The 25,277-nt window shown below is 43.7% G+C and overlaps 1 protein-coding gene across 2 annotated transcripts in view; it reads right to left on the reverse strand.

Moving 5' to 3' along the window:
- Nucleotides 1–2,910: 2,910 nt before the first annotated feature.
- The window catches only part of Kcnd3 (potassium voltage-gated channel subfamily D member 3), a 234,014-nt gene continuing 211,647 nt past the window's right edge, over nucleotides 2,911–25,277 (reverse strand). Inside the window, exons 3-8 of one of the 2 annotated variants that reach the window (XM_070006305.1) lie at nucleotides 14,383–14,545; nucleotides 7,745–7,846; nucleotides 7,347–7,436; nucleotides 5,844–5,900; nucleotides 4,150–4,397; nucleotides 2,911–3,375 (exon numbers count right to left, since the gene is read on the reverse strand). In XM_070006305.1, the coding sequence (XP_069862406.1) occupies nucleotides 3,174–3,375; nucleotides 4,150–4,397; nucleotides 5,844–5,900; nucleotides 7,347–7,436; nucleotides 7,745–7,846; nucleotides 14,383–14,545 (862 nt within the window). In that variant the 3' untranslated portion in view covers nucleotides 2,911–3,173. The remainder of the gene's footprint in view (nucleotides 3,376–4,149; nucleotides 4,398–5,843; nucleotides 5,901–7,346; nucleotides 7,437–7,744; nucleotides 7,847–14,382; nucleotides 14,546–25,277) is intronic. The other variant, XM_070006306.1, reaches the window with a different exon arrangement.

Raw genomic sequence — 25,277 nt, forward strand, 5'->3', positions numbered from 1 at the left:
AATCTATTGGTCCCCAGATAACTCTGATAGCCTAATATTATAGTTACTAGCCAATGAGTTACACTTGTTGAACTGACTCAGCACACTGGACCTTGTAATTACTTACAAATACCTTTTAGCAACATAGTCTGTCTTGAGCCATTTTTTGTGGACTGATATCTTTTGGGCCAGAAGTACTGAATCTCTTATTTCTGGATAAGGCTACAGTGAGGGATGGAGATGGAGGGAATGGCTTAATGTTCTTTTGGGAACTGGCACGATGTGGGATTTGGAAATGAAATTAAAACAACCCTAAACATTCAGTTTACTAAGGAAAATTTAAAAATGGGAAATGGGGACATAATTTTTAAAACAATTTCATGAGAACTAATATGATCCATGATGCATTGCAAAATGATATTCAGATCCTTGGTTAAACCAGTCATTCTTGTAACCCTCTAATGATGTGTGTGTGTGTGTGTGTGTGTGTGTGTGTGTGTGTGTATGTGTGTATGTGTGTGTGTGTGTGTGTGTGTGTGTGTGTGTGTGTTTGTGTGTGTATATGTGTACCAGTACTGGGTCTTGAACTCAGGGCAGGGGCTTTGTTCCTTAGCTTTTTTGCTCAAAGCTGGCACTCTACCACTTGAGTCGAAACTACACCTATGGATTTTTTGCTGGCTAATTAGAGATGAGTTTCTCAGACTTTCCTGTTCATGCTGGCTTTGAACTGTGATCCTCAGATCTCAGCCTCCTGAGTAGCTAAAATTACAAGTGTGAGCCACCAGTACCCAGCCAATGATCAGTTCTTAAATGAAGCACAGCTAGCTTGTACATGTATGAAGTAATATTCCTACTTACCTCAGTATCCCTGACCTCATTCAGTTCTTAGGATGTTGTTCTTACAGAGAAATATGCCTAACTTTGTCCCATTACCCATTCTTTCAAGAGAAATATTCTTTTCTAATGTTCTCCCTCTAATTGGAGTCCAGCTTGGCTCATTGCCTTTCTTAATGAAATGTGTGTATTATGTAAATGGATTTAAGCAGTTATTTCTGAAAGTGTTTAGGTTGAATATGTGTGTGTGTACACACATATCCTTCTGTAGTTGTGTTTAATGTTTTTCTGCTTTCTTAGACAAAAGTCGGAGTATGGAAACTAGTCCATTCCCATGATAAGAAAAAATCTTTGAGACCAGACCCAGTGAAAAGACTGTCTAGTGGCCAATGAGGAAATCATGAGGAGATAAAGCAAGCTCCCCCTTCCTTGTCCTTCTGCCCACCTTCTGATTAGGTGCCAACTCCAAACCCTTAGACTTCCTCTGCTTGTAGGGTCATTTGAGATGGGGGTCATACAGAAGCCTGCTGATGGTATATTTAGGTTCCTGATGAGTGAAACTTACCTAGATGAGTTGTGGTGGGCAGAAAAAGTCTTGGCCTATAAATAAAAGCTTAACCATTAAGGTTAAGAATGGGTAAGAGGCTCCTAAGGAGCTCATGTGTCTCAGAGTTTCAGGATACTGAGACTGTAATAGGGTAATAGGGTTTGGGAAGGGGTTAACACTAACCCTGAGGCCCACCTGATCAGCTGTAAGTGGCAAAAAAAAATGGTTAGGAAGATCTCAGAAATACTGTCCCTGGATCCATGTGGGTGAAAATACATAACCAGAAATTCTGCCTACATTTTCAAGCAGTACTCTTTACTCTGTCCCTTGCATGGATGTGAACAGGTTCCAACTCATTTTACCTTGTTCAGAGATCAAGCCTCAGAGTGCATTTTTCAGACAAGGAGAGGACCATCTGGAATCTCTTGGTTCCCTGCTTTGAAATATCCATGAGGAGGGGGACAGACTTAAACTTTTCGTAACCTCTGATGTGTCGGAGCCTCAGGTGGGAGATAAGTCAGAGGGCTCCTAGCCTCACACTACTGTCCTAGTTGGAAGAAACTGCTCTTAGGGCCTTTTGGCCGAGCTCTTGATTGGCTTTCTAGTAGATCTTGTAAGGTGCCGTGAAGACTGCAGCATGGATTCTTTTCTGTATGGTGCACACCAGAGATGACTGCTGCGTACAGCTGCTGTTTCCTTTTGCAAGATCCTGGCATGACACATCGGTCTGTTCCTTGTCTTCCCAAGAAACGGAAACAGCAAATACCAGGCACAAGGAAAGCATCTTTGCTCATAAGGTGGATTTCTTTTACCCCTAAAACTCTCATGTTTACATTTCTTCTTTCTCTGCATTTACATCCACATAGACACAACTCCCAGGCACAAGTCTGTAGTACTTGGCAGTGACAGAGAAGGCCTTAGAGCACCTCTCCCGATCACTAGATCCATGTAGACACAGATGGTTGGACACAGAGAAACAGCCAGGGGGAAGCAGAGAGGTACTATGACAAAGGAGACAAGGACAGACAAGAGATTAAGGGTTGCTGTGTGATCTCTTGGCAGTTCTGTGCAGGTCAGCTGGCCAGCAAAGGCTCAGGTTCAGTTGACCTCACTCACCTGTGGGGGGAATGAAGAGCTAACTCAGCAATAAACGGACTTGGAGCCTAAAAGCTTTTGCTATAAAAGGAGGAAAAAAATAATAAAACAAAATCTCACAAAATGCATTGTTTTGGTTTAAAGGTGTTGGGTCCATGGAGAAAAACATTTCACAAAAATCCGTTGGTGTTTTTTTTCCCCCACCTTTTCTCATGAATAAATATTATCCATTAAGATCCTTGAAAAAGGTGCTTAAATACACAGTGTTATATTTTCTTCCTGGTTTGCGTGTGATGACTTCACCTCTGTGCTGTTCTTGGTCTTGTCCTGTATTTTCTTCTCTGGGGCCTCCAGAAACAATTGCCATTTGGTTGGAGGCTTTCCCTCTAGGCACTGTCCCGGCAGGCAGCCTAACCCCCCACTACTAACCCATACCCTACCCTCCCATCCCTTCCTCTAGCCCCACCCAGCAAGATGCACGATCACAGGGCGATGTCCACACCAGCAGCAGGCAGGTACCCTTTTGCTGCCTCTTTTTTCCTTCCAGGCACAAGTCTCAGTGCTAGGGGTGCAATGGGGCAGGCAGAAATAATGAGGAGAGGGAGAGGGAGTGGTCCCAGTGGCCACCACCAACATGCCAGCCCCCTTCACTCCCCACTACCTCCTCTGGCCTTCCGTCCAATGGTTTTATTTTTTGTTTGTTTGTTTGTTTTTTTTTTTACAAGGCAGAGACCTTGACAACGTTGCTGGCTATGGAAGGAATGTTCGTGTTGGGGCCTGGGCTGGCAGGGGGTGGCCGACTTTCCCCTTCTGGGGTTAGCGCTGGGGGAGTGGGGATGCTGATGATGGCTGTGGTGATCTGGGATGTTTTGCAGTTTGGTCTCAGTCCGTCGTCTGCTTTCAAATTAAGGCTGGAGCGACTAAGATAGAAAAGAGTAAGTTGATGATGGTTTCTGTTTACTAGCATCCCAAAGCATCTTTTATCCCTTTCCTTTGTTTGGCTCATAGGAACTAGTGGGAGTCTTTGGTGACCCTCTACTTCTGCCTTTGGTAACCAGCTTGTAATGATCCATTCTAGTTATTATTATTGAACTCCTGGCATTACAAGGTCATAAATAGACTGGGGTTTTGGAATTTACAGTCTAAAGTTTCCCTTCCGTCATTCTAGACTTATTATTTGTGACATTTAACATTGGCTTTTCCTGAATTCTCTGTAACTGATTTGGCAATGAAGGGAAGCGACTTAAATATAAACAAAGAATCTGAGAAGGAAAAGTCAGTTTGTGATTCGAAGTCACCCCTACCTAAGCTAAGCATGATTGTAAAAATTATTTCCTTAATAAAATGATCAGACCATTTTTTCTTTTTCTTTTCTTTTCTTTTCTTTTCTTTTTTTTTTGCATGGAGGTGGGTCAGGTCATTTTTGGATTATCTTGGTCTGTTTCCCCATAATACATAACCCCACTTTTGGGCCTTAGGCTGCTACAAGTATCATCCCACATCCTAGGAAAGATTTAAGACCAAAACATACGAGAAGAATGGGAGGAGGAAGATGAGGGATCTCATGCATTAGATCAGTCTGGGGGAGGAGAATGGCTAGATGATTCTCCAGGTTGTCTCAAATGCTAAGATTGTTTAATTCTGGGAATGAAATGACTCAGTCCTTTGGGGGTGATGAGCTGGAAGCCACCCACCTGGTAGTGAGGGACGGCTGCTCGCTGCCCTGGATGTGGATGGTGCTGAGCTCTTGCATGCTGCGCAGGCGGGTGGCTGGCAGGTTAGAATTGGGTAGATGTGTGGTTTTCTTACTGCGACGCGAACAGCAGGTGGTAGTGAGGCCAGGATGGCTGGACAGTGAAGGGCTTCTTGTGGATGGGTAGTTCTGCATTGAGCTCTCCATGCAGTTCTGCTCAAACATCTGCTCATCAATGAACTCATGGTTCTGCAGGAGGCAGAAGCAAAAGATGTAGGAAAAGGTGGAAGAGCATGATGAGCCCCAGACTCTGGATGGCTGCCTGTCTCTGCTCTGGGCCTTGAAGAAAAGGGCTTGCAGCTGCCTGGATCACAAATAAGCATTTGGGAGGAGTGACAGTGGTGTTCCACAGGCACCAAATATAGAAAGAATCAATCTGGCCTCTCTAGCCATCAGATTGATGGGCCTATCCTTGCGTGCTAGGCAGGTACCCTAACACGTAAACCACTCTGCCAGCCTTTTTTTTCATTGGTTATTTTAGAGATAAGTTCTTGCTTTATGCCTGAACTGGCTTGGACAGTGAGTCCTCTGTTTGTGCTTCCTCATGTTGCTGGGGACATCAAGTGCACACCACTGAGTCCAGCTGTTGTGCTGCACCCCTAGTTGGGATAACAGGCACCAGCCATTGTCTCCAGCCACTGGTTGAGGTAGAGCCTCACCAACTTGTTTCTTTTTGACTCCATTTTCTTTACACCGCACTCTTCTGATCTCTACCTTTCCACTAGCTCGAATTACAGGCTTGAGCCACTTTATCTGGCTGTTTTATGTTTGTTTTTTGTTTTTTTTGTCAGTTATGAGGCTTGAACTCAAGGCCCAGTTGCTATCCCTGAGCTGTTTATGCTCAAAGTGTTCTACCACTTTGAGCCACAGTGCTACTTCTAGTATTCTGGTGCTAATTGGAGATAAGAGTCTCATGGACTTTCCTGCCCAGGCTGACTTTGAACTGCCATCCTCAGATTTCAGCCTCCTGAGTAGCTTGGCTTATAGGCATGAACCACTGGTACCTGGCTTTCTGGCTGTTTTCTTTTAGTGTTTTTTTTCTTTAATATTGTGTCTAATGATGGGATATGGATCCGTAAAATACTTGGAGGCACAGGACTCCTTATGTCAATGAGAGGGAATGCTAACCATCTCCTGATGGTGGCATGTAGAACAACCCAGGCTAACTATAAAGTGGCTGCTTGGTCAGGTGGCTAAAAACCTATGGTGTTGATGTCCTAGCGAAGGCAGTCAGAGCAGGGAGAAAGTCAAAGGAGAAGTATCATAGGAACAGAGTTCAAGACAGACCTCCTCCCACCCCCATCCCCAGCTGAAAGCCAATGTCAGGAGTCCCTGAAGAGTTGGGCCAGAGAAGTGGCACATGGACACTCAATAGGAAAGTGACATTGAGGCCATGTTCCACCATAGCCTCAGAGCCCTTGAGGAGGTCAAAAGAGGGGATTATAAAGGCAGTTGGGTAGTTCAGCACAATCATTGAAGCCTGAGCTGGCACTGGGTATGACAGCAGAGGTAGAATAGGCCCCAAAGAATCAACAGCACATGCAGAGAACCAGACCAAGGGTTGAAAGGGGGAGATCCACAGACTCAGAAGACTCAGAGAGGAAAAACATCAATTGAATTTTTAAAAAGTTATACCTTGATGGTGGAGGTTCGTACAGATAACAGGGGATCATCCACAAGATAGGACAATCCCTACAGGACAACATGCCAACAGAAGATAAAAACACCATTGATTGTACATTCCAGCATTCCCAAGCCAGTTTTGACAGTCAATCAATCCCAGCATTCCATCTTTTGAGTTCAACATTCCATCCCTCATTCCCAGCATTCTGCCCCCCCCCCACTCCAACATTCCACCCTTTGGTTCCAACAGGACATCACTCAAAACCGACATTCGCTCCTTCCATCCCAACATTCTCCATCTACCCCAACATAACACTCCCCAGTACCACATTCCTCCCCAGCATTCCAGAGCTTGGATCCTAACATCCCACCCCCACAATACAACATTCTTCTCAAATTCAGCATTCTACTCCTTGAATGCCAGCATTCCATCCCAATGCCCAAATCCCATTTATCCAAGGCCAACATTCCAGCCCTTCAAACCTCAACATTTTTACCCATAATGATTTCAATTTATACATTCCACCCAGCACATGCAATTAGAAAGGGCAGTTGGGTCTGGGCCTAGTCCTTTGGCAAGCTCAGCATCTTTGAGGGAAGTTCTAGATAGGAATATACGGTTCTTGATGATAGGTCTTGGAAACTATGATTTGCAGGTCTTTCCCTTTTGGAGGTCCTCACTAGACTCAACTGCCATTCATAGTATCCACGTTTGGTTCAGATTAAGAGTCATTTTAGCATCAGGGAAGCCAGGATATGGAACACTGGGAATTACAGAATTCCTTAGCATGCTCAGTCCTGACTCTAAGCTCTCTGGGTAGGGAGTGTCTAGAAAGGGACAAGAAGGATTTCACTGTGGTTTGTCTACTCCGACTTCTCCTTCCTAATACCCTCAGAATTTTCTTTTGCCAAGAGTTCAGGGCTAGCCCTACTGCCCTTCGTTTCAGGCTATTGGGGGAGGCACAAGCATCATTCCCATTCCAGCTCCCTAAACCATGACGACTCCTTTAGCAACCAGCCTTTTCATATCTGAATTTCCTGGAAATTGCAGAGTGACTGAGAGGGGGTCGATAATTCTTGGCTAGAGAAATATATGCACTGTTCCTTCATTAGCTGCTTCCTGTTCCAAGAGACAGGTAACACAAAGGGACTCGTAGATCCCATCATCCTAGTCCCAGAAGTGAGACAGAAGTTGACACGTTGCTACTGTTTGGTATGAATTCAGACTGCGTGTTGAAGGATGATACCCATCAGAACTGACAAATGGAGATGCCTGTAGCCCTCAATAATCAAATAGGCTGTGGAGGCTGGTGTAGAGGGGAGTAGGGAGGTAGAGGAATGGCTTTCTCTATGCTCCTGCAGGACAGAATAGGCTTTCTACCATGTCTTCAGCAATGCCTTTTGGGTCTGAAGGGGACAGACTGACTTGTGGATTAGGGTGAAAATCTGAGTGCTGACTTAGGAAAAAGTTATGGTCAGGGAAGAGACAGGAGGTGGCAATGGGCTGAGACTCACAGTGGTCTTTTCTAGGCAGTGCAGCAGGTGATGGTGCTGGCTCTCAATAAGAGAGGAGCTTTTGCCCATATGCTCCTCTTCTGGAGTACCCTGGAGAGAGAAAGAAGAGAGGCTGAACATAAAGCTGGTATATCTCTTTCTGGTGCCCTTGTTTCTCCATAGAACAAGACCAGAGCCACATTTAGAGTCAGCATTAAACATAGTTTAGTCTTAGGCTAGGACCTTTGACACCAGCTGGTTTAGGGGTAGTGGTGAGAAACTTTCTGGAGAGGTATGTAAATGGGGAAAGGTGAGGAGCATGTCCTCTTTGGGGTTCCAACTAGGGCTTTGGGACAGCAGTGCTGATATCCATGGACAGAAAATCAGCCCATTCTCCTTTATCTCCCCCAAGCACCTACCGTCAGCTCCAGTGCCTCGTTGAGAAGCCCATTGCGCTTGCTGTGCAGGTAGGCATTGGAACTTCCTGTCTTGGCCACTCGGATCCTGGCAAGGCGGGCTTTCTGTGATTGGCAGAGATAATAGGAGAGTGAGGGAGACCAACATACAAGAAGACGAGAAGCTTGGGCAAGGTCAATGATAGCAGGCTGCCCTGAGATGCTGGCCTCCCAGGTGATGCCTGATGTAAGGGGAGGGGGCCTGGGACCTGAGACGCTATACTCTTACTGTACAACTTGACCATAGCCAGAGGATTATAAGTATGAGCCACCACTGCTCATCAAGTATACTTTTTTATTCGTGTGTGTGTGTGTGTGTGTGTGTGTGTGTGTGTGTGTGTGTGTGTGTGTGTGTGTGATCTCTATAAATCCAGGGATGGCTACTCCTGTAGATGAAGGAGAGAATGAATGAACCAGAGAAACTGAATGAACCAGAGAAAGGCCATCAAGTGAGCCCCACTACTTTGCCTCTCTGAGTAAAGAACATTCCTTAAGGTCTAAGGCAATTCTGGGAATCCTGCTCCAGCTTTTCCCTTGGCTAGATGTTTATATTCAAGCAAGTTCCTCATAGCTTGTGGATGTGGCTGTTATTGCTCTTGGTAAGTGCTAGGTGTTGAGAGCTGCATATGGAAATCCAATTGTGTCAAGCTCATTATAGCCTTATATAATCTGATTGTACCACTTACAGCCAGACCTTTCTCATATCTGGGGTCTGTCTTCATTACTTTCCAGAGATGAAAGATTCTCCTGTTCTCCTTTGTGGCACTTCTTTTAATCTTATGGTACCTTGGGCTCTATTAAAGCAGCAGATTGTCATATCAAATACACCATATCGCTTAATCATTTCCCACAAAGGATAAAGAGGTTTGAGATCTATTGACAGAATCATACCTAGCATATGAAATTTGGAGGGCTTCTCTAGCTTGGTTTTAAGTTCCTGAGGGCTAGTGGCCTGTGGCTTATGAACATTTTTTTTTTTTTTTTTTTTTGCCAGTCCTGGGGCTTGAACTCTAGGCCTGGGCACTGTCCTTAAGCTTCTTTTGCTCAAGACTAGCACTCTATCACTTGAGCCACAGCACCACTTCCAGCTTTTTTTGTGTATATGGTATTGAAGATTTGACCCCAGGGCTTCATGCATGTGAGGCAAGCACTCTACCAAGTTCCCAGCCCACTTTTTTTTTTTTTTTAATCTCCAGCATCCAGCACAGGACTCTTGTACTGAGTAAGTACTCAAGCAAAGCTCCTGGCAGCCAAGAAAGGAAGCTAATCAGTTGGTTAGATGCTTGTGGTTTATAAAGTCAATGTAATAGACTTTATCTTTGTGTGAATCAGCCAGCTTCATTCCCTTCCATGACCATGGGCACTGTGGAAATAAAGAGAGCTTAAAGGCCCATCCAGGCCATTTCAAAGACAAAAAGGAAGTGTATGAGAAGTGATTTAGCTAGGGCAAAGCAGGGGACTAGACGCTTCAGCTTTGGCCTTTGGCTTTGAAGCCAAAGCTTCCATAGCATTCTCCTGTTCCTTCCCTGACTTCCATTTCTATCATGCGAGTCTCAAAACTTAAAAGGTAAAATCCCAGGGGGCTGCATTTTCAACTAGGATGGAGATTCCAGGATTTGAGGAGAAATTAGTAAGGAGAATGCTTCCACCCTCTACAGGGCAGGACACCATTTATGAGCAAGGGGCTAATTTTATCAACCTCTGAAATCCTTCCACAATTGAGCAGGTGCCATTTGGACATGAGTACTTGGATCTCTGTCTCTTAAAGACTCAGAAGAAGGAAAATAAGGGAGAAACGGAGTGGCCAAAAGACAAGACAGGCAAAATTGCATTCTTAGGCCTTTTCCAAGAGAAATGAAAACATGTTTATGTAAAAACTTGTACATCAATGTTCACAGCAGCTTTATTTGTAATAACTGAAATAGGTACTTTTCTCAGTTAAACAAACTGGGAATTCCATCCTATGGACTACTACTCAGAAATGAAAACAAAGGGACTCTTGAGACACACAGTTGGGATGACTATCTAGTAATTATATGGAATAAAAAATAATTCCAAAGATTGATTCTGGACTGTTCATTTATAACATGTTTGAAATGTAAATATTTTATAAATGGAGAACAGATAAATAGTTGCCATGGTTAAGGATTTTTTTGTGGGTCGCAGCAGGGGTGTGGGTTATAAAAGGGCAACCAGGTATGCTTGTGGTGTTGACACTGGTTGGTCTCAGTCATCAGACTGTGGTGGTCTTCATGTGCTTATCACCCCCATCCTTATACCATACAACTAAAATGGGCAATTTGAATCAGATGGTTGAGTTGTACCAGGATTCATACCCTAGTTATGCCTTTATTGTATAGTTTTGTAAAGTCTTACTATTGGAAAAAACTGGAAAAACTAGACAAGGAACCACTCTGTATTATTTTTTTCTGCAAGTACATGTGAATTTAAAATGATCTCAAAGCCAGGTGTTATAATCCTAGTTACTCAGAAGGCTGAGATCTAAGGATTGCCATTTGAAGTCAGCCTGGGCAGAAAAGTCCATGAGGCTCTTATCTCCAACTAATCAGCAAAAAAAAAAAAAAAAAAAAACTGGAAGTAGAGTTGTAGTTCAAGTTGAAGAGCATTGACTTTGAGTGAAAAAGCCAAGCTAGATTATGGAGGGCCTAATACACTCCAGTACCTGTATATGCAAATTCTCTCTCTCTCTCTCTCTCTCTCTCTACACACACACACTCACACACACACACACACACACATATACATTGGTCAGTTATGGGGCTTGAACTCAAGGCCTGGGTGCTATCCTTGAGCTCTTTTTGCTCAAGGTTGATGCTCTACCACTTTGAGCCACAGATCTACTTCCAGTTTTCTGGCAGTTAATTGGAGATAAGAGTCTCACAGACTTTCTTGCCTGGGCTGGCTTTGAACTGAAATCCTCCTGAGTAGCTAAGATTATAAGTGTGAAAACCATTTAAATAGGGATATAGGTGGACCCATTGCAACAATGAGATGTACAAGGCATTATGTAATGTTGAAAAAAGAACTTTACAACTTGGGCTGGGCAAGGTGTGTGTGTGTGTGGGTGGGGTGGGGTGGGGGTGGGGGTGGGGGAGTGGGGGGTAGAGGGGGAGGGGAGGGGAGGAGAAGATGGGAAGGGATAACAAAGGAGGAGGCAACAATGCTTGATAAGAAATGTACTCATTACCTTGCCTGTGTAATTGTAACCCCTCTATACGGTATTTTCACAATAAAAAATTTAAAAAAAATTAAAAAAAAAGATTATAGGTGTGAGCTACCAGTGGCTGACTCAATAAAATATTTGATTAAAACAAAGAATAAGCAAAAGGAAAGAAATGTACATATCACTCGATTTGGAAAAAACAGTTGTAATGTCAAAGTTTGTAGAGACCATAGCCTATAGACCATGATAATGCAATGCACCTTGTGAAGGTTAAAAAGTGTTTGTAGGGGCTGGGAAGTTGGCTCAGAGATAGAGTGTTTGTAGAATACATGAGGCCCTGGGTTCTATTCCTCAGCACTACATAAGCAGAAAAAAGCCAGAAGTGGTGCTGTAGCTCAAGTGGTAGAGCGCTAGCCTTCAGCTGAAGAGCTGAGGGACAGCGTCCAGCCCTAGAGTTCAGGCCCCACGACCGACAAAAAAAAAAAGTGTTTGTGACTGTAAGTACCTCTATCCCACAATGCTGTGAATTTTGTGAAATGTTAATCACTTAATCTCAAAAAAAAAAAACCAAAGTGGAGAAAGTTAACACTATACAAGTAATAATAATAAAAAAGAATATGGTATTTGTAAGGTCTTCCCAGGCCATGTAGGCTTTGGCCTCCTCACCTCCTGTATATGTCTCTACCCAGTACCTTCCTCACCTAGGAAACTCATTCACTTGGAAGCCATTACCTCCCCCAGCCACGCCTCCCATCAGAGGTAGGGGGAGGGTCCTAGACTCTGGAGTAACATGTGGCCACACCTTTCCTCTACCTGGCCACACCTCTTCCCGTCCCTGGCCTAGATAAGTCCTGGCCTGGGGTGGGTCTCCCCTTTGATCATGTGTTCTCCACCCTGTGTGGTGGGGCAGCAGTTGGGTAAATAAACTCCTTTTCCTACCTGAATACTGCTGTAGTGTTCTCTTCATCGGCTACCTAATTAATATGCCTTGTAGTGTTAGGGTGTTGCTTAGTGGTAGAATATTTGCCTTGCATTCACAAGTACAGACAACAAAACAAGCTAAAAAAAACCCAACGCCCTGGGCCTTCCTTCCCCCACTCCCTGCCCCGAATAATCCTTCCCAAAGTCAGAAGAACATGGGCATCTCCTAGAAATGGTGGTGGGGTACAGATACCCCATTCCAGATGCCATGCTCCCATCTGGATCAGAGCAAACCAGTCACTACAGGTAGGAATGGTGAACCTCTGCACCCAAGGCCTGTGGACTGAGCTTATTTCTTGAGAATCATCAGCTCCAGGTATGGAATCTGGGCTGAGGAGTAGCCCAGCTTCCCTGGCCTCCTCTCTGTCTCATCTCTCTTCTCCCAGGAAGTCCCTAGGGCTTGCCTGCCCAGGCTCACTATTACAGACTCTGCTAGAAGCAGGAATTACTGTTTTTGTTTTGTCTTCCTATCATAAGAAGGTGAAAGAGATCGGGCTGAACACCGTCTCCAGGCTAGATGAAAACACTGTAAATATTTACTCTGATTTCAAAGGGAGGCAGAAGAGAGACAGAGGAAGGTGAGCAAGGAGACTCAGCAGTTTAGAGAAAAGAGTACGGTGAGTTACTCCCTCTGGATTTTAATTGCACACAATGAGCTTTATCCAGTCCAGAGGGAAAGCCTACCTCCATGTTGTTTACAGCTGAGATGCTCTAAGAAGGAGCCACAAGTGTAGGGAGGGAGGGGAAGGTGGTCAGGGGAGCTACCTAAAGCACTACTGTGGAGGGCTTTCACCCCATGAGCAGAGGATTTCCTGGAAACCCGACTTGTGCTTCCTACTTTCAAGTCCTAGTCCAGGTTTAGGAGATGGGGTGCAGTGTGTATGGGAGACCCTGGCTCGGTAGGGTCCCAGGCTCCTGGATTGGGATATGAGATCCCAGCTTCTTCCTTTCCTATTCTTTAGAACTGTGTAATGAATTTAGACATTGTTCACATTTTCCAGCTGGATTGAACATGAAGAGACCAAACTTCCATTTCTGGGGTGGCTTGCAGTGGTAGGAGTTGGAGAAACCCAAATCTTGGGTGAAGAGATAGGAAACAGATGCTGGAAGGGTAAGAGAGAAAGCCAGAGGAGAAATCTTAAGGCTGGCAACATGATAGACCAGGCCAAGGTAAGTTCAGTACAGGCAGAGAGGGACAGGAGGAGGGTGAGGAAGGAAGTAACCTAACATACCTGACAGGTGATATAAGAGACTAAGGAACCAAGTGAGTTTGGTGTATGATTATATTTGACACCATGAATATTTCATTCTACATTGTTTTATGTAAATGATCATACAGTAATTATTATGCATTTTAGAGGTAACTTTCATGGGCTTATGGCCTTATTATAGTTCATACACAGGGACTTGTTCTGAAATTCTGGATTGCCGGAATCTAGTATGAAGCCCTGTTATCAAGGCAGGTGGAAGCAAATTATCAGCTGTAAGGCCTGCCACATAGTAGGTGCTCAGTCAATCTGCACAATAAGTGAATGGAAGGATAATATATGAAGACTCAAATCCTAAGCTCTGACCATACCTTCTGGTGATAGAGATACTGGGGAGGGCTCCACATAGCAGCTCAGACCAGAAGGGAAATGGGGCACTCCCCTCAGATACCCCTTCCTTGATAGGAACAATGGAGGAGCCATTTCCAGGGACCTTCTTTAGCCAGCTGGCTTCACAATTGAACTAAGTGAGCATTGGCTTAATTGGTGGTTGAGGATTTCTCATGAAGGAGGTTCTCCTGAGCCTCCAACCTTGCAGAGATCTCTCTGTGTCTGGGGGCCCAGGACTGCATTTCCCGCCTCCCTGATGCTTTAAGGATACACTGAGCATAGCTTTAGAACCTTCCTCAGGGCTGCGGATGGCTCTCCTGGTGGTCATCCATTGGGTTCTACAGTTTCTCCCTCTGGCACTGGAATGAACTATAAAGCTCGATATGCCATTTGTTCTGGAACTCACTGGCCTCGCGATGTTCTCCTTTCAAACTATTCATTTTTTCTCTTCAGCACATTTATTTTTGTCACTAGGTTTTGTATAGGCTATTATAAGATATTAAAATGAGACTGTTTCCCAGTCAGCTTTTGGCTGGGAGAAGGAGGGACCAAGAAACTGCCCAGTGGCCCCGGTTGGAGTGTGGAGCTGGACTACAGACCAAACCATGGCCTGGGAATATGCTAAGGAGGATGATAACCAGTGTGTAGGTAATCGAGGGCACACTGCCTGGCCTAGAATCTACGATGCTGGTGAGACTCAGAGTCAGCAGCTGCCTTCCCTTCCCAAGCTGGAGGGTATTTGTTTAGGGATTTTCCATATGACTCCAGGCCTGGCAACCAACATGTGCCCCCTGCTCCTTCTACTCCTCCCTGTTCCCACCATCTCATGTGTGGCTTACCTTCTGTGCCCTGCGTTTATCGGCTCTCTGATTCTGGTGATAAATCCTGCTAAAGTTGGAAACAATCACAGGGACTGGCAGGGCGATGACCAGGACGCCACTGAGGGAGCAGATGGAGCCGAAGATCTTTCCTGCGATTGTCTTAGGTACCATGTCACCATAGCTAAAGGAGAGAGAGACACACAGAGAGAAAGAAACAGAAACAGGAAGTAAGGAAGAGAGGAGCCATTGGGGAACTAAGTAAGGATCCCAGCCAATGATGTGCCATTCATTCATTCATTCATTCATTCATCCATTGCTTAGAGTACCTACTATGTGCCAGGTTGCAGGAATATAATCTGAGAATGAGCCAGGAGAAAAGGTCCTTATGGAGTCCTTATGGAACCGACTTCCTATGAGAAGAAGACTATATACCCAAGGAAGTGACAATATGAAACACAAGGTTTGTTTGTGCCTTGGGGTTGTAGCTATAAAGAGAAGGAAGGAAGGAGCTGTGCCAGGAAGTGGGAATGTGGTCAGGAAAGGCATGGCCCATATGCTAACATTTAAACCGATATCTGAAGGTGAAGGACAAAGACGCAAAATCTCTGTGTATATGTGTGCTAGGCAGATGGAACAGAGGTTTGGAGGCCCTGAGACAGTGGTAAGGAGCTTGGGTTGTTCTAGAGATTGTCAAAGGGCCAGCAGGACTGGATACTGAGGGAGGCAAAGAAGATTGACAGGTAGGCATGGCAAGCATGCAGCGTGCAGTGGGCCACTGCGAGCAGCATAGGTTTCATTCCAAGTACAAAGACGAACGTGGATGAGTTTGTTTGCTTATTTATTTATTTATATTGCAAAGGTAATGTATGTAAGGTCTGCACAGTGACACCTCCCTACCTCTTGGCTGTTTCCACCCAGTATCTGTTACCTAGGTAAATGGCAGACCTGGAAGCAGTCACCTTCCGCTCCTGCTAGGTCACATCCTGGGCCACCTCTGGTCACATGCCTCCCATCTGACCTGAGGAGGGTCCCAGACCCTGAGGTCACATCCAGATCCAGTGTGGCCACACCTTTCCCCCACCTGGCCACACCTCTTCCTGTCCCTGGCCTAGATAAGACCTGGCCCAGGGGTGGGTCGCCCCTTCCTTTTCAGCCATGGCTCTCCACCACATATGGTGGGGGCAGCAGTTTGGTAAATAAACTCTTTTTCCTGCCTGAATAGCGTGGGGGTGTTCTCTTCAATGGCTACCTAATGAAGCCTACCTATTTAATATACCTTACAATGTACAGTTGTATAGGTCAAGTAATAAGTACGTTTCTTGTTGAACAGTGTCACCTCTTCCTTCATTTTCTTCCAGTTTTTCCTCCCAACCCCTCCCCTGACAAGTTATCTAGTTCATTGTCAACAGAGTGTCTAGAGAATATCACTGCTGTATTAGTTCTCCCTTCGTCCTACTATTTCTGCGCTTCCCCTTCCCCTACCCCAAACACATGAACTTACAAACAAGATAAAAGGTACAGAAATCAAAAGCAGTGACAAAGGGGAAAAAATAACCCAAAAAACTAAAACCAAAAGAAAAAGAAAAGTAATAAAAAACCACTTGTTTCCATTTCTTGGAGTTCATTTCAATAAACATCATTTCATATGATCATATGCTCTAGTGACCTTTCCTAAGAATATCCTCCTTGGCAATCCAAAAATTCATATGGAACAATAAAAGACCCCGAATAGCAAAAACGTGCCTCAACGGAAAGAACACTGCTGGAGGAATATCAATACCAAATTTCAAACTCTACTATAAAGCCATAGTAATCAAAACAGCTTGGTATTGGCATAAGAACAGACCTCAGGACCAATGGAATAGAATTGAAAACCCAGAAATGAACCTACAGACCTATAACCATCTAATCTTCGATAAGGAAGCTAAAACAATAGAATGGAAGAAAGACAGCCTCTTCAGTAAATGGTGCTGGCAAAATTGGTTAACTACATGTAGAAAACTAAAGCTAGATCCTTATATATCACCCTGCACCAGAATCAACTCCAAATGGATCAAAGACCTTGAACTCAAAGCAGACACTCTGAAAACATTACAGGATGGAATAGGAGAAACCTTAGGTCTCCTTGGCTCAGGCCGAAATTTTCTGAATAGAGACCCGGAAGCACAACAAATCAAAGAAAGGTTGGACAAACGGGATTGCATACGGTTGCAGAGCTTCTGCAGGGCAAATGACATAGCTAGCAAGATCAATAGAAAGCCCACCGATTGGGAGAAGATCTTTACTAGCCATACAACCGAGAAGGGTCTCATATCTAAAATATACTTGGAACTCAAAAAATTAAACCACCCAACAACAAATCCTCAAAGAAACAACTGCCCAATAAATAAGTGGGCAAAAGACTTAAAGAGAAGCTTCTCTGAAGAAGAAAGAAGGATGGCCAATAGACACATGAAGAAATGTTCAACATCCCTAGCCATAAAAGAAATGCAAATCAAAACAACATTGAGATATCACCACACTCCAGTTAGAACAGCAAAAATCAAGAACTCTAACAACAACAGATGCTGGAGAGGATGTAGACAGAAAGGAACCTTACTTCATTGTTGGTGGGAATGTAAACTTGTTCAACCACTTTGGAAAGCAGTATGGAGGTTCCTCAAAAGACTTCACATAGATCTCCCCTATGATCCAGCAATCCCACTTTTGGGCATTTACCCAAATGTTTACAAACAAGACCACACTAAAGCTACCAGCACAACTATGTTTATTGCAGCATTATTTACCATAGCTAAGATATGGAACCAACCCAGATGCCCCTCAGTAGATGAATGGATCAAGAAAATGTGGTATATATACACAATGGAATTCTATGCCTCCATCAGAAAGAATGACATTTCCCCATTTGTTAGGAAATGGAAAGGCTTGGAAAAAATTATATTAAGTGAAGTAAGCCAGGCCCAAAGAAGCATAGGTCCCATGGTTTCCCTTATTTGCAATATCTAGTATAGGTATGAGTCAAGCAGAAAAGGTCATATAATGTGATGTTAGGAAAATGAACCCTTAAATATGTATTTTAATGTTTTCGTTTCTTTCATGCATGTGTTTCTAACGCATTTATAAGATTATTTCTTTGTTGCTTTGTATGTCCCTCCCCCACAGTGTAACCCCCGCTTTCACTATATTTGATGTCAGTATAACATGTGGAGGAGATGGGGACAAACAAGTCGTTTAAGGATTCAGGTGGACCTGTTGCAACAATGAGAAGTACAAAATGTCATGTCAAAACCAGCTTTACAATGTCGGTGTGGGGGGGGCAGGGGGGTATAATTGGGTGGGGGGAGGGGGGAGGCTGGGAAGGGAGGTGAAGGGTAAACAAAGGAGGAGGCTGCAATGCTTGGTAAGAAATGTATGCATTATCCTGCCCATGTAATTGTAGCCCCTCTGTACAGTATGTTCTCAAATAAAATAAAATAATATTAAAAAAAAACTGCAAAACAAAAACAAAAACAAAAACAAAAACAAAAACAAAAACAAAAAAACGAGCTTTACAATGTCAGTGGGGGGGAGGGGGGAAGGACTTGGTAGGGGGGAGGGGGTAGGCTGGGAAGGGAGGTGAAGGGTAAAAAAAGGAGGAGACTGCAATACTTGGTAAGAAATGTATGCATTATCCTTCCAATGGAATGGTAACCCCACTGTACATTATGTTCACAAATAAAATTAAAAAAAAAACCAAAAAAAAAAAAAAAGAATATCCTCCTTTGGTTTTACCATGTGAATATTTAGAGTCCTGCTTAGTTTATCATGTCCAAATATAATTTTTTTGTCATTGTGTTTTCTTGTAGATTTATGGGCACATTCTAATTAGTACAAATGAGGGAAACCATGAAACCTGTTTCTTTGGGTCTGACTTACTTCATGTAATATATTTTTTCCCTAAGTCTCCATTTCCTTACAAATGGTGCAATATCATTGTTTCTGATAGAAGCATAGAGTTCCATTGTGTAAAGATACCATATTTTCTTGATCCATTTGTCCACTGAGAGGCATCTGGTTTGATTCCATATCCTAGCTATGGTAAACAATAGTGCAATGGACATGGTTGTGCTGGTAGTTTTAGTGGAATTCCAGGAGTGGAATTTCTGGGTCAAAAGGAAGTTTTAAAATGTTTTTAAAAAATCTTATTGTAGGGCTGGGAAGATGGCTCAGTGGTAGAGCGCTTGCCTTGCATGCCTGAGGCCCTGGGTTCGATTCCTCAGCACCACATAAGCAAAAAGAAAAAAAGCCGGAAGTGGCGCTGTGGCTCAAGTGGTAGAGCACTAGCCTTGAGCTGAAGAGCTGAGGGATAGTGCCCAGGCCCAGAGTTCAGGCCCCACGACCGGACCCCCCCAAAAAAAACAAAAAAAAATCTTATTGTAAAGATGCTGTACAGGAGTGTTACAGTTATATGAGTAAGGTTATGAGTACATTTCTTTCTTTCTTTATTTTTTTGGGTCAGGTTGTGGGGCCTGAACTCTGGGCCTGGCACTGTCTCTCAGCTCTTCAGCTCAAGGCTAGCACTCTACCACTTGAGCCACTTCCAGCTTTTTTTTTCCAGCTTATGTGGTGCTGAGGAATTGAACCCAGGGCCTCAAGCATGCAAGGCAAGCGCTCTACCAATGAGCCACCTTCCCAGCCCATGAGTACATTTCTTTTTTTTGGGGGGGGTACCGGTCGTGGGGCCTGAACTCTGGGCTTGGGCGTTGTCCCTCAGCTCTTCATTCAGCTCAAAGCTAGTGCTCTACCACTTGAGCCACAGCGCCACTCCCGGCTTTTTTCTTTTTGCTTATGTGGTGCTGAGAAATCGAACCCAGGGCCTCAGGCATGCAAGACAGGCACTCTACCACTGAGCCACCTTCCCAGCCCCCCATGAGTACATTTCTTATTGAACGTTGTTACCCACTCCTTTGCTTTTCTCCTACTATCCCTTCCCTCCCCAACCTACCCCACTCCCCACCCCACCCAGAAGTTGTAAAGTTTGTTTCCAACATAGTGTCTTGTGACTATCTTTGTTGCAATGGGTCATCCTGTGTCATTGTTTCAGCATTTTGTTATTCCCCTTTCCTCCCCAAATTAGATAAATATATATACAAGATGCAGGGTACCAAAAACAAATATAGTGACAACAGGGAATATACCATAAGGGAAAGACCATACAAAGAAACAACAACAACAAAAAACACCCCACATAGTACATTATAAATAATGACAAAGATAAACCTCTTGTGTCCATATCTTGGGCTCATTTTGTTTAGCATCATGTTTAGCATCTATCGCTTTAGCCACAGCACAGCTTCTGGCTTTTTGCATCACTTCTGGCTTTTTCTGCTTATGTGATGCTGAGGAATTGAACCAAGGGCCTCATGCATGCAAGGCAAGCACTCTACCACTGAGCCACCTTCCCAGCTCTAGCATCATATGGTCATATGTACATAGCTTTTGAGCTTTTCTGCTCATCTGATAAGATTATCCTAGACATATACTTATTATTGCAAATAAGGGAAACCATGGGACCTATGTTTCTTTGGGTCTGGCTTTCTTCACTTTATATGATTTTTATCACTCTTTCCATTTCCTAACAAAGGGGTGGTGTTATTCTTTCTAATGGAGGCATAGAATTCTACTGTATATTAAGTAGGCTAAAAACTTAAAGAGAGACTTCTCTGAAGAGGAAATAAGAATGGCTAATAGAACATGAAGAAATGCTCAATTTCTCTAGCCATAAAAGAAATGCAAATCAAACAACGTTGAGATACCACCTCACTCCAGTTAGAATGACTGTAATCAAGAAATCTAATGACAACAGATGCCAGAGGGGATGTGGCCAAAAGGGAACCCTACTGCACTGTTGGTGGGAGTGTAAACCTATTCAACCACTCTGGAAAGCAGTATGTTTAGTCTTTTGAGGAACCTCATAATGCTTTGTAGAGTGGTTGAACAAGTTTACATTCCCACCAGCAGTGTAGTAGTTTTCCCTTTTGGCCACATCCCCACCAACTGTTTATCAAAATGAGCTCCAAGAAATGGAAACAAGTGGTTTTCTAATTTTTCTTTTGGTTTGGTTTTTTTTTTGGGGGGGTGTTTTCCCCCCTTTGTTCCTGCTTTGACTTCTGTACATTTTTTCTTGTTTGTAAATTTATCTGTTTGAGGGAGGGGAAGGAGAAGCACAGAAATGGTGGGGCAAAGGGTGAATTCGCTAGACACTATGTTGACAATGAATATACAACTTGTGGGGGAGGGTGATTGGGAGGGAAAAACTGGGAGGAAATGAGGGAAGAGGTGACACTGTTCAAAAAGAAATGTACTCATTACCTGACCTATGTAACTATACATCATCTTTACAATATAAATAAATAAATAAACAAACAAACAAATACGTTCATCATTGTACTTGGGATGAAATCTATGCTACTCACAGTGGCCCACTGAATGCTGCATGATTCTGTGCCTGCAGTGAACATGGTTGTGTTGGTGGCTTTATGGTAACCTAGTTTGTGATCTTGTAGATAAATGTACAGGAGTGGAATTGTTTGGTCATAGGATAGTTCTACTTTTTTTTTTGAGCAGCCTCTGTAGCCCTTTTCAGAGTAGTTGAACAAACTTACATTCCCACTAACAGTATATTAATGTTTCCTTTTGGTCACATCTCTGCCAGCATCTGTTACTCTTAGTTTTCTTGCTAATGGCCATTCTAACTGGAGTGAAGTGGAATCTCAATGTTGTTTTGGTTTGCTTTTCTTTTATGGCCAGAGATGTTGAACATTTCTTCATGTGTCCATTGGCCATTCTTACTTCTTCTGAGAAGTCTTTCTTTAAGTCCTTAGCCCATTTGCTAATTGGAATGTTATTTTTTCCTTCCTTTCTTTTCTTTTTTTTTTTTTTTGGGTCTGTTCATGGGGCCTGAACTCTGGGCCTGGGTGCTGTCCCTCAGCTCTTCAGCTCAAGGTTAGCGTTCTACCACTTGAGCCACAGTGCCACTTCCGGCTTTTTTCTTTTTTGCTTATGTGGTGCTGAGGAATCGAACCCAGGGCCTCATGCATGCAAGGCAAGCACTCTACCACTGAGCTACCTTCCCAGCCCCTGGAATGTTATTCTTTGAGAGTTTGTTTTCAGGGCATTTAATTTTTTTTTCAGTCGGTCGTGGGGCTTGAACTCTGGGTTTGGGTGCTGTCCTTGTGCTCTTCAGCTCAAGGCGAGAGCTCTACCGCTTGAGCCACAGCACCACTGGTTTTTCTAGTGGCTTATTGGAGATAAGAGTCTCACGAACTTTCCTGCCCCGGCTGGCTTTGAACCGCAATCCTCAGATCTCAGCCTCTTCAGATCTCAGCCTCCTGAGTAGCTAGGATTGCAGGCATGAGCCACCAGCGCTGGGCAAATTTTTTGAGCTCTAAGTATATTTTAGATATGAGGCTCTTGTCTGATGCATTGCTGGTGAAGATCTCCCAATCTCTGGGCTTTCTATTTATCTTGCTAGCTATGTTCTTTGCCATGCAAAAACTCTTCAGTTTGTTAAAGACCCAAAATTACAACAAAGCATGGATGAGTTTTTAATTTAAAAAATTGGTTTTGGTGACAGTACTAGGGCTCGAACTCAGAGCCAGGGGGCTCTTCCTTAGCTTTTTTTTTTTTTTTTTTTTTTTTTTTTTTTTTTTTGCTAAAAGCTGGCATTCTACCTCTTGAGCCACATCTCCGCTTGTGGTTTTTTATTGGTTATTTGTAGATAAGACTCACATGGACTTTCCTGCCAAGGCTGGTTTTGAACTTCGATCCTCAGATTTCCTAAGCCTCCTAAGTACCTAGGATTACATGAATGAGCCTCTCATGTCTTGCAAGATATGGGTGGATTGTAAGCAGAACAGCAAGAGGATCTCATTTATGATAATGAAAATAATGAACAATGAACTCACTTTCTAGTCATATGGAGATTTACAGTTTGTGAAGCTTTTCTTTTTCTTTTACAGATTTTTGCCTCACACAAGCCCCACGAGGCTTGAGCACTTTGTATTCATCTACAGACAAAGGTAGTGAGGTACCAAGATTTACACGGAGGGACTTTGCTCAGTGAGGAGCTTGCTTTTACCTAGTTTCTACTACCCATGCTGTCTCAGAGAGAGACTCTGTGCTCTGAAAATCAGCCTCTTCAGCCAAGAAGTGGCTTGGAGATGCTGCCAGCCCCTCACTGCTTGGAAAACTCTTTTAAGTACTTCACACTCTGGCAGCTGCCCCCTGGGATCAGCATGGCCTGGCTCTGGCTCAGCCTGGCCACGCTGGCCAGAGACTCTTTCCTCCAATCAATACGATGTTCTCCACAGCAGTTAAGTGTTTAGCCTCCTCTTTGTTGAGATAATTTAAAGGCCTTATTAAGCAAAGAGCTGTGATAACTCTTCTGGCCAAAGCCAGGAACTCCATCTCCCTGTCCCTGTGTCCTCGGTGTGTTCTGAGCATTAGCAGCAATGGTTGTGGTTGGGGTGGTAAGGCTCAAAGACACTTGTCCTGAGGGGACCTGGGTGTCTTTGGTCTCCAGAAAGGATGGGGGAGGAAACATAAACTATACCCCAAATCTGAAGTCCTCCCTTGAATGACTGATGGCTTTGTGGAGGATCTGGCAGGGGTTGACAGATGTTGGATGAATGAATGAGCAATCTCCTATAAGTCCCTCAAACCCTCAGGAAGTAGGTTTCTGCCTAACACTTCCATGTTATCTTCTTCTACCTCAGTGACTGTGGCCTGACTGCTTGCTCAAGCTATCTCAAACACATACATTACCACAGGGTCTGCTAGGCTCCTTCTGGATTTTTGAAACTATGACACTCAGGAAGGGCTTTCAGGGAAGAAGTTTGAAAACTTCTTCTCTGAGATGTCCCAGGTTCAAGACCTACCCAAATCTACCATTAAGTAACTAACTATATCATCATGGAGGATTGATACCTTGAGCCCAGTTTCCTTGAGTTTCAGTTTTCCTGAGTATAAAATAAAGGTAGTTGGGCCCTGGTGGCTCATTTATGTAATCTTAGCTATTCAGGAAGCTGAGATTTGAGGATCTCAGTTTAAAGCCAGCCTGGTTGGGAGAGTCCGTGAGATTCAGATCTCTAATAAACTACCCAAAAGCCAGAAGTGGAGACCACTCTAGTGGTAGAGCATTAGCCTTGAATAACAGCAACAAAAAATCTCAGAGATAGTGCTCAGGCCCTGAGTTCAAGCCTCAGGACTGCGACACACACACACACACACACACACACACACACACACACACACACACACACACACACACACACAAAGCGTAATAAAAATAATGTGTATTATAATCTTATTGTGAAATATGCAGTCCATAAGCAATGAACACATTTTCTTTTATGTAGAGTAGGCCATCTTCCCCAGCAGTGGGTATCACTCCAATTCTCTCTTTCTCCCTCTCCCCTCTCTCTGTCTGTCTCTCTTTCTTTTGTGCCCATACTGGGACTTGAATTCAGGGCTCAGGTGCCATCCCCTAGCTTTTTGACTTAAGGCTATCACTCTACCACTTGAGTTCACAGCTCTACTTCTGGCTTATTGGTTGTTAACTGTAGATAAGAGTCTCATGGACTTTCCTACTTGGGCTGGCTTAGAACTGTGATCCTTAGATCCCAGCTTCCTGAGTAGCTAGAATTATAGGCATGAGCCAACAGCACCCAGTCCCTTCTCATTTTAAAAATTCAGATGTTTAAAACAATCTTTCTATTACCTTTAGCATCTTACCATTCTCAAATGTAGCTTTCATGACCCTTGTTTTCTGCACCCCTTCCATGTTTCGTTTTCACCTGTGACCAGATGACAGAGAGCAAACAACAATTCCACTCCCAGGCACTTCTGCTTTCTCCATGGAGAGAAAGGTGCTTCATCTGGGAAAAGCTGGGACCAATGTGAATGGAAAGGTCGAAGTCAAGGAGGGAGAGGGGTCAAATGACTTGGTGGATTTCCATGGACCCTGCAGGAATATGTGCAGATGGGGCTGCAGAAACACTGTCCAGTATCTCTGACAAATGATAAACCATAGCAATATTGGGCACTGTCCCTAGCTTTCTAGCTCAAAGTTAGTGCTCTACCACTTGAGCCACAGCTCTACTTTAGTTTTCCAGTGGTTAATTAGAGATAAGAGTCTCATGGACTTTCCTGTCTGGGATGGTTTCAAACTGCAATCCTCAGATCTCAACCTCCTGAATAGTTAGGATTATAGGCATGAGCCACCAATGCCCAGCTGATATGTATATGTGATTGTGATTGTGATTGTGTGTGTGTGTGTGTGTGTGTGTGTGTGTGTATGTATGGTTATTTATATATGTAAAGGGGGAAAAATAACTGAGTTATCACAGACCAACAGGCTTGACATATCTGTCCTCACATTATTGGCAGAATTTAAGAGCAGATTATTAAGTGGGCAGCTTATGAACACTTGGAAAATAAGCCATGTTGGTTTGCTATGCATATGTCTTGCGAACTTAACCTTATTTCTTGTTTTGACAGTGAGGTGAATCAGGAGGCTGCTACAGATCTATCGAATCATAACTCAGCAAGTCGTGTTCTTGTCCTTGTTCTTTGTGTCTTTAACAAACTGAGGTTGGTGGTGTGGACAGTGGTGTGGTTAATGGGAGTGAAGGAACTGTTTCTCATCTTTTGGAACTTCCCCAAGATTACCAACAGTGGCTGTGACAGCAAAGGAAGCTAGCTGACAGTTAAGGGACAGATCTCCTAATAGACAGTCTCCTTTAGTGAAGGAGTAATATGTCAATGAAATAAAGAATGGATCTAAAGTTAGGCCTGCACTGGTACATTTTGGAATTTCTCAGCCACTTGTATGAGGCCAGAAGGAGGCAGCATGACCTAATAATTGAGAGAAG

This window comes from Dipodomys merriami, unplaced genomic scaffold (genome assembly GCF_024711535.1).
Source record: "Dipodomys merriami isolate MVZ:Mamm:240054 unplaced genomic scaffold, mDipMer1.0.p SCAF_7, whole genome shotgun sequence".
Taxonomy (NCBI): domain Eukaryota; kingdom Metazoa; phylum Chordata; class Mammalia; order Rodentia; family Heteromyidae; genus Dipodomys; species Dipodomys merriami.